The sequence below is a fragment of the Antedon mediterranea genome, chromosome 3 (genome assembly GCF_964355755.1).
Source record: "Antedon mediterranea chromosome 3, ecAntMedi1.1, whole genome shotgun sequence".
Taxonomy (NCBI): domain Eukaryota; kingdom Metazoa; phylum Echinodermata; class Crinoidea; order Comatulida; family Antedonidae; genus Antedon; species Antedon mediterranea.
The window spans coordinates 7960388-7969350 of NC_092672.1; the positions used below are offsets into that span (position 1 = coordinate 7960388).

At 33.8% G+C, this 8963-nt stretch overlaps 1 protein-coding gene across 1 annotated transcript; it reads left to right on the forward strand.

Moving 5' to 3' along the window:
- The first annotated feature begins 2678 nt into the window (after positions 1 to 2678).
- Positions 2679 to 3891, forward strand: LOC140043980 (C-type lectin domain family 4 member M-like). The gene is made up of 2 exons (XM_072088465.1): positions 2679 to 2879; positions 3470 to 3891. The coding sequence occupies exons 1-2, from the start codon at positions 2696 to 2698 to the stop codon at positions 3889 to 3891; spliced, it is 606 nt and encodes a 201-aa protein (XP_071944566.1). The 5' UTR covers positions 2679 to 2695.
- The last annotated feature ends 5072 nt before the right edge of the window (positions 3892 to 8963 follow it).

Sequence of the window (8963 nt, forward strand, 5' to 3'; positions counted from 1 at the left end):
TGTGATACGGACGGTAATGAAAATCATCGCGTTTATGGCTTACGTTTCTGCCAGTAGTAAGTACATCCACTGCTTTTTTTCTCACGACTATTTTTAATATTAACCCGTTTTGACGTCTTGTTTATTTATTTTTAGTTTGTGTATTTCGTATCTATGTAAAATGGTCTTGAAATAACATATATTAAAACATCTCATTTCATTTCAAGATCTTAGCCATCATTGGTATAATGTATTAATTGTTGAACATTGCTCATCTACACTCTACATTATTAATAATTTTCCGATGATGTGGAAATTTAGAATTAGGCCTAATTATATTTTCATTTTATGTTTGTACTTTTAAAAAACAGAAAGATAATGATATATCGGCTTTAAAGTGTTCTTTTCTTCGATGTTGGCAATAATTACGGTATTGAATTGCACATACAACAATCGGACAGAAATACGTAATTAATGAGGCGAGAAAGATTATTTTCGCCTTATAAACGTCCAGTCCCACAATTACTATACAATGCACCATAAAAACCTTTCTAGCTTAGGTTATAGCTCGACATAGAAGGCAGCATCTGTAGAACTTCATCCTATAAAAATGCACGAAAAGTTAGTTTCAACAAATCCAGGTTTCCGTCATTTTGTGCAATAAATAAATTGTTTATTAATTTATAATTTAAGTTGATACTAATTATCATTAAACATACTGAATTGTGAATGAATTGGCAGAAGATTCATTCGGACACCACTATAACCTCTAAAATACAATACTGAATCTATTTTTCAGAAGAAATTGCATATAGAAAATCAGCTTTTATTAGCAGTTCAAATAGTAAATCTGAAGAGGGGTCATCAAATATAAATGACGGATCGAGAGACACATTCGCGCATACGGGTAAGAGACTACAGTATAAAAACTTTTTTTTTCTAAAAATCGTGGCTTCCAACGGACTGATAGAAAATACATTTTAATCATCACTTAGATCATTATAAAATGTGTTGTTGTAAGTATACCCATGGAGGTTTCTTCAAAAAACAGACTAAGCATTTTTGCAAATTTAAGCCTAAAGCAGGTCAAATTAGCAATTTAAATGACGGGTACATAACCCATGGAGGAAATAGTGCCTAGCCTATCTATTGTATGTTAACAACAGTGAAACCTCATGAGGTAGATATAATTGCTTACTTGACGTCACAACAATTTACGGCGACGGCTGTACGGCGAGTGCGCACGGCCAAATCGTAAATCTTACCATTGTTCTAAAATCATTATGTACATCCCTAAAATACGTTATCTTATCTCGTTAAAGTTGTCCTTTAAGGCTAAGAGACAATACTTCGAACCTGGTGAATTTTAAAGTGAATTGCGACGACCTAGGATCTAAACATGAGTGTGTCGTTGGTCGTCGCCTGAGCCCAGAACCGTTCGAGTTAAGTCATCGTCGTCCACTAACATATAGGGAAACACGACGGGAAGCCATAGGACGGAGCTTATGAATAATTTATGCATGACCTTCTAAAAAGTGGGCGGAGCTTAGTGTGAAGTTCCGCCGTCTTAACTTTTTGAGAACGATAAAGTTGCCATTTTCCGTTTACGGAAATAATGTATATATAACCTTAAATATACAGTTACAATTACATTTAAACGTGGAATTTTCTCTAACTCTTTTTCTTCAACTCTAAATAATATTTGAACTTCTAATTTAATTGTTCAAAGAAATAACAGTTTTATTGGGTTAAAATTGATGTGTTAAAAGCGGCGTTTGAATGCGAGGCCCTATCTGGGAAGGCCTATGCTGCATCACCAAAGCCAAGCGATTCAAAAGGGCCCCGCGCCACGAGACAGGGAGGATCGGAGAGAGAAACTGTCGGTCGTCGTCTTCTTCGCGCAAGGGTGCGTAACTAATAAAACGGCTATGTTGACTGTTAGGATTTTACCCTCTAGCGAACACATGGTATTCGTCGTCCTCCCTCCTAACCGTCGTGTTTCGTATAAGTCCCTACTTATTTCGCGACGGCGCTACCACTAAAAATAAATCTGGACATGCGCATGTTTGTTATACAAATTCCAATGTCCTGGACGTAGAATCGACGACTTGCCAAGCCTAACGCATGCCACAATAAAGTACATGACGTCATATGTCCTAGGTTATAGGCCGTTGAGATCGACATTTTCGCTAAGCCCCGAAATAAATGAGGATCGATTATTACAATGTATTTAGGCCTAATAAAACACGTTTTCTTTATGTCTGAATTGTTATTTAGGAGGTGAACGAACACCTTATGTATACATCGATCTTGGAGGAATATTTTCTATAAAACGAGTGAAAATAACAAACAGACGTGATTGTAAGTTTAAGCTTAACTTGTAAATGTAAATTGTTTATTAATAAAAACCATGTGAACATTTGGGGAAAAAAATTCAAAACCGCTGGATGCAGATACTGTAGTCAAAGTTAGATAGCTTATCTTATCAAAACAAAACTGACCCTTTTTTCCAAAAATGTATGTAAGGAAAAGAGTAAATACAAATACCGATTTTCTAAATTTTTCCCCCGATCTTAAAAGTAACAGTACATTTTTTATTACAATAGATAAAAGATCATTTATGTTTTGCATTTCAAATTAACACTGACAGACATATTTGTATATTCCGCCGACAGGTTGTAAAGATCGGACGGTTGATGGCGTAGTTAGAATTGGAATGTCAGACGACGTATTATCAAACATAGCTTGTGGAGAACCTATAACGGAAAGTGAAGTTAATGCTGGTAATATTTTTGTAAGGAAATGCAGACAATCGATTTTAGCAAGATATGTTGGTGTTTCGATAGAAAACCCGAAAATTTGGCCGCTGAATCTCGCCGAAATCGAAGTTTTCACGGATGGTAAATAGTTACTTCTTCATTTACCATAGTACGGCCAAGACAATCTAACAGGACACTGAGCTCGCCTTGCCAAGATAGGAACTCGTAACAGTTCTTTGATCTTATGTCTTGTTGCGAAAATGCCTACAGTATACTGTTCTATGCAGATCATTCTCCGCGGCGCGCGATGTTACTCTGTTGGCGAGGTGGCGAGAAATTGATCATGTCGCAGCCACAGTAAACCCTTTGATCTCCGGAGCTCAGCATCCTGTTGATAGATTGCCTTGGTATATTATACAGAATGTATAAATAGTCTATAATAAATTATTCAACCTTTCGATCTTCGATTATCATCTTCGGGAATGATAATTGAAACATTTAATTAAATATTAGACTTTCCTCTACCTGATTCGGAATTTGGTGCGATGGATCATCAAGAAGCCATTTTTTTGCTGAAATCATACGATTTTTTTTTCTTTTTTCTTTTGACCAATCATTAACAGTGAGCATGAATGATCTCGCTTGACAATGGATAACCGAATTCGTGTTCGATGTGTTGCCAAGTTTTATACATTTATTCTAAGCTTTTTATTTCTTTTTCAATTTAAAAGTCACGTTATACAACAACAGTTGCTATAAAGTATCTGATACTACTACTGAAAGCTGGAGCGATGCCAAGGCAGCATGTGAAAGTCAATTCTCAACGCTTCTGACCATCAACACAGAGGACGAGAGAACTTATTTGACTAACTTGATGTCATCCTCCTTCTGGACGGGTCTCAATGACATCGAGCAAGAAGGTAATCCGGAATGGTTGACCAGTGACACTCCGACTTATATGAACTATGACATAGCAGCCAGTGGAGATGAGTCTGGCGACATGGACTGCTTCAGAATTGCCGGCAATGATGGATCCTTACGCCACGCATATTGTAACTCAGAGAAGCAATACATATGTGAAGGTAATAATCATAATAATTATATTTCTATTGTAAAATTGAAAAAATTCATCTCCTTCCCAAAATATTTTTGAAATCAAATTTTCGTTTTTCATGAAGGTGAAAAATAAACGTTGAAACTTACCAACGTTTCGTGCGTTAGCATCGCACTTTCTCAAGGTAGTGGTGTACGTGTCAGCTTGGTTTGCCGACACTGATCATGGCATAGTCACGTGATGTTGTTGTGACATGCGCCCTCTCTGAGTTATTTCTTGAAAACCTCTAAATGGTGAATCAAAAATTTCTATTGTAGTTTTACTCTATCTGAGTCAACACAATTGTCGTATTTGATTGGAATTATACCGTTGAGTATAGTTTTCCCGTTGAGTACTTATTTAACAGAGTATTTTGAGCGTTGAGATTGTTCTTAACGAAAAGGCTTGCGCTGTTAAAACATTTTCTATTCGAATGAATATTGTGTTGAGCACAATTCGTTTACAATTTACCATTCCAATACAAAAAGGACTCAAGAAATCTTTATGTTGATTACGAAAGTTCCCAATCGAATACGAAAATTGTTCCGTAAATACACGGTTCACGTTGTTCTTAATTGTTGGTATCTGCATGCTGATCCTGACTATAAAATAAACTGGTATCTGGTGAGCATTTTTTTTTCATTCCTGAGGAAAAGGTGTCCACACCTTTTCAAGAATTTGTTCTTTCAATTTCAAAAGTAAATATCTCTATACACTTTTATTTCTAAGCCACCTTTTCAATTCCATTTAACTTGTGTGACGTGACTTAACGTCTATTTTCTATCAATGTAACCATAGTAACCGGATCGTGGTACTTATGTGTAATATTTTCTTTTATTTAGCAAGATCCATTGCTTATAAAATGTATAAAATCACCGGAAACACTAAATCTCCAACCTCAGAGTACGTGATAAGAAGCCTGTTCGCTACAAGTCCTGGAACATGTTCACTAGAATGCGGCAATGTGGACGCTTGTAGTTCGTTTTCATACAATCACAATACGAACGAGTGTATTATTAGTACCAGTACAGGTCAAGATGGAGAACTAAATGATGCTGAAATGGTTGATTTTTACTTAGTCACATTTTCCGACAATGTGTGCACTACATTCAACTGAATAAAGTAGACGTAGGTCTACTATAATTATAATTATTAAATATTTTTAAAATACCATTTTTTAATATTTGAAAACAACGGTTTTACAGACAGAACATCTGATGCGATAGTTTTGTCTTAATATTAGTAAAAACATAAATATTTTTGCATAAATGGCGTTTCATACGTGTATTACTTGAGTTTTGATCAGAAACAAATCAAACGACGACGTGTGGAATGACATAAAAAAGACAATAAATACAGACTTGGAGCAAGTCTACGGATGCCATTGCTTCTTACTATATTAAACTTGCGCAAAAAAAAACTAAATACATTTTCGTATTAGTATTATTATTAACTTAGGCCTAAATTAAATGTCTAGATTATATAGCTTACTTTCTCTTGAATTATTTATATCAACCTTCTTTATAAAATTTGCTTTGCTAATACTAAACAAACAATAAACTCCGAATATAAATTTAGAGTGTGAATATGCGAAGCTCTTTATAATCACCTCGTACGTGTTGTAACTTAATTAGTACAGTACAAGTATATTGTTTGGAGTTCATCATGACTGTATAATAATAAAGAAACTGGCATAAGTATATATAGCCTATTACATGTATCAATAGACAGAAAAAAAAAAAGGAAGATGGCGGAGTTACAATGCACTTGCATTACTATGAAAATGAATAAAACGACTTAATCAACAATATTTGAAATTCATGATCATGAATCCCCGTGTTACTGCAAACATTATATCCTCCTACGTTGTTTGTAATTTCTACATCATGCTCCTACTATAGGATGTACATTTTTTTATTATGTTTATAATATATAAACAGTTAATAACAATGTTAATGTATAGAGAAAAAAATGAATATTACTAGAAAACAATGTGGAACAGCAGAAAATATGCTAGTTTACAGGTATGGAAATAATGTTCGTTCTATTTTATGCACTATATAATATTAATTATAGCCTATTCATTGATTTTATTTATTACGTGAAATGTATTTCAATGTTTTAAAAGTAGGATGAACCTACATAAGACAGAAGTTAATAACATTAGGCCTATACTAAGTTTAAAAGAAATATCTAAATCCTGTGAAACTGTTTTGGGGGCTATCCTGGTAAAAAAAATTACGTCAATTGATAAACGGACACTATTGTACACATCTTCAAATATAGACCTTGTGAATTGCTTCTTTTATCTTGTATATTGTTATTGAAATTGATTTTAATGTGGATGAAATCTCAATTATTAAGTAATTCTTTAGAACAGCACGCAAAAAGAATATTATTAGCATACAGCACGCACTACTCCAAATGGTTAAAATGCCAATATGAAATTTAAACAAATTAGATTAAAAACAAATTGAAGATTAATAAATGAATATAATTATACTCTATTCTGAGATTACACTACATTTACCACAAAGTTACATTGAACATGTAAAATGTATTAATCAAATAAAGGAATTGCTTAAGTAATTATTTCACAGTCTTATAGTTCTCTCTTTGTAAATGTCTATATTATTGTGACAGCATATAATTAAAGATGTAAAAAATAATTATTGACATTAAAACGTAGTGGAGTTGTGGCTTGGTGGTTATGATGCTTGGCTACCAATCTAAGGGTCCTGGGTTCAAGTCCTGTCATATGTCAGGATTTTTTCTCATGACAATTTGCAACTCCACTCCCAAAGACTTGTAATTAAGTCGTTGTTTATGTAGAGCATCTTGTGTATATGTTTGTGTTGTGTATATGTTTGTGTTGTGAACAGGATTGCCACCTTTGAGAGAAGGACAGTGATTGAGTTCATTTGTGGTCTTCCTTGGCTATAAATGCCTAAAAAAAAAAAAAAAAAAATTTTTTTGTTGAATATGCCATTTTAATGTCACATAACAGTTACCCACACGACCAAGAGTTAGATCCAAAAAAATGATTTATCTGAGAAAAAACTTTAATTTAAAGCAAAACATAGTCAAATTGGCTGCCAGCCAATGGGTTTTTGGTTAAAATTAGCCATTTATTTTGTCATTTTATAAGTGAAAACTTTATTATTTTTTTTCTACAGAAGTGATTAACCTCATTAAAACTACAAAATAACATTCAAAGTCTAATTTAATTAGTCTTCATTGTTCATGTTTTTGGGGGATCGACAATACATCTCTAATAAATATAATGAATAGGCTCATCATTGTTATTTTTTTTATCAAGATACGTACACAATATTAAGAGAAACTGATGAAAAAATGAAGAAAACTGGTTAAATAACCGACATAATTTAACAAAAACATCTGAGACAAATAAAACAGTGTAGGCCTATCAGTAGCTCAATAAATAGTGCAGTCTTCTGACGATCTATGCCTAATCAATAAGTAGTTTAAGTTTTGTAATTCATTCATTTAAATCAATAGACTGTGGCACTAACATCAATTCTGCAATTGGAAAATTTACCTAATAAACATTCACCTAGTATGGTTTAATTCTCTTGGAGTTCGATATTTAAGTACAGTGTTTCTTGTATTTTGTAAATTAATCGAAACAAGACAATAGTTAATCGAAACAAGACAATAGTTATTGTCACGTAATTAAATACTACTAATTCATTGAATTACAAGTTAATTTTCTTACCGTGAATCACCAACGTAAACAAAATACTTCTGGGTGGGGCCTATATATAAACATGACCTACTATTTGCAGATAAAGTACAGTGTTTATTAAGGGGACCTTCGGCATACCTCCTAACTTGGAGAAATGAAATATCGGGAGGTTTTATTGAAATATTTCTTATAAAAAACCTATTTAATCATTGTTCTTTCTTAAGATATAATGATTTATTATTGTTGTGTAACAATCAGTAGTAAACATTTTGTGTAACTATAGTCTGGCCTGCTGTACAGAACAAAAATATAATCATAAACTAAACTACAGTATATGTAGGCCTACATATTCCAGGGTAGGAGCATTAACTTCTAATGACCCGGCCCACATAGGCTACTAGCTAGTATATAGGCCTACTACCTAAGGATAACGATGCAACATTACAAGTCAATAGCATACATTGCCTGTTAATATTTTGTATCAATATTAAAATAAAGAAGAATTATGAAAATCTGACTTGCAGTTTTCGAAATATATAGGGTCCAAAACATCGCCGAAAATAACCGTTTTTAGCCACGAACGAAAAATAAATTGCGCCCTTGGTAGGCAATTGTATGAACATTTTTTTTACGGTTTTTATTTATTATTTATTCAACTTCTCACTAACTCTGTTAGTGAAGGATCGGGACCAACAGGTGGTAAACACCTCTAAAACGGCCCAGTCCCCAATTGCACAGTGGCTGTGTTTGTGTGGACTAGTAATATATTTTGTATATCAACATTGTAAAATTCAATCAGATATAAAGTATAATATTACATGTTTATTAAATTAAAGGAGTGTTTTTTAATCTCATTCAAAGAATTTTATTACATTATTTTCCCGACGTGTGTCAATGCCAGGACGCAGGACATGCAGCAGTCCTCAGAGAAAACAGCACATGTGAGAATCTTCCGCAGTCTGTTGATTCGAGTCAATCAATTCAAAGGGCGAGAATCCAAAATCGTTCAACCGTCGGCATTAGATAAAAAAAAAACTGTCGGCCTTAGATATAGCTTTCACGTTGATACAAATTTCTTATTGATTATGTTATTATCAGCACCACATGACCCAAGATCTGTTACGCCGACTGGTTAATATAGGCCTACTAACTTTTATGCATCGCTTACATACACACAAAACAAGGCCATATACATGGCTGCAGTCGCGTGCGCAAATTTGAGTTAGTGTTTACTGACCGACCGACAAACCGACGACATATTGCAACTAAAAAACTTCGCACGCGGCTGCATCCATTTAAATGAAGACTATAGAGGGCACTACACCAATACATACATCAAACCACAGATGGCGCTATTAAAAAACCTACAGCAGAGCCATATACAGTACTGTATTCAATATTATGGTTCTGAGTCTGACCTAAAGCA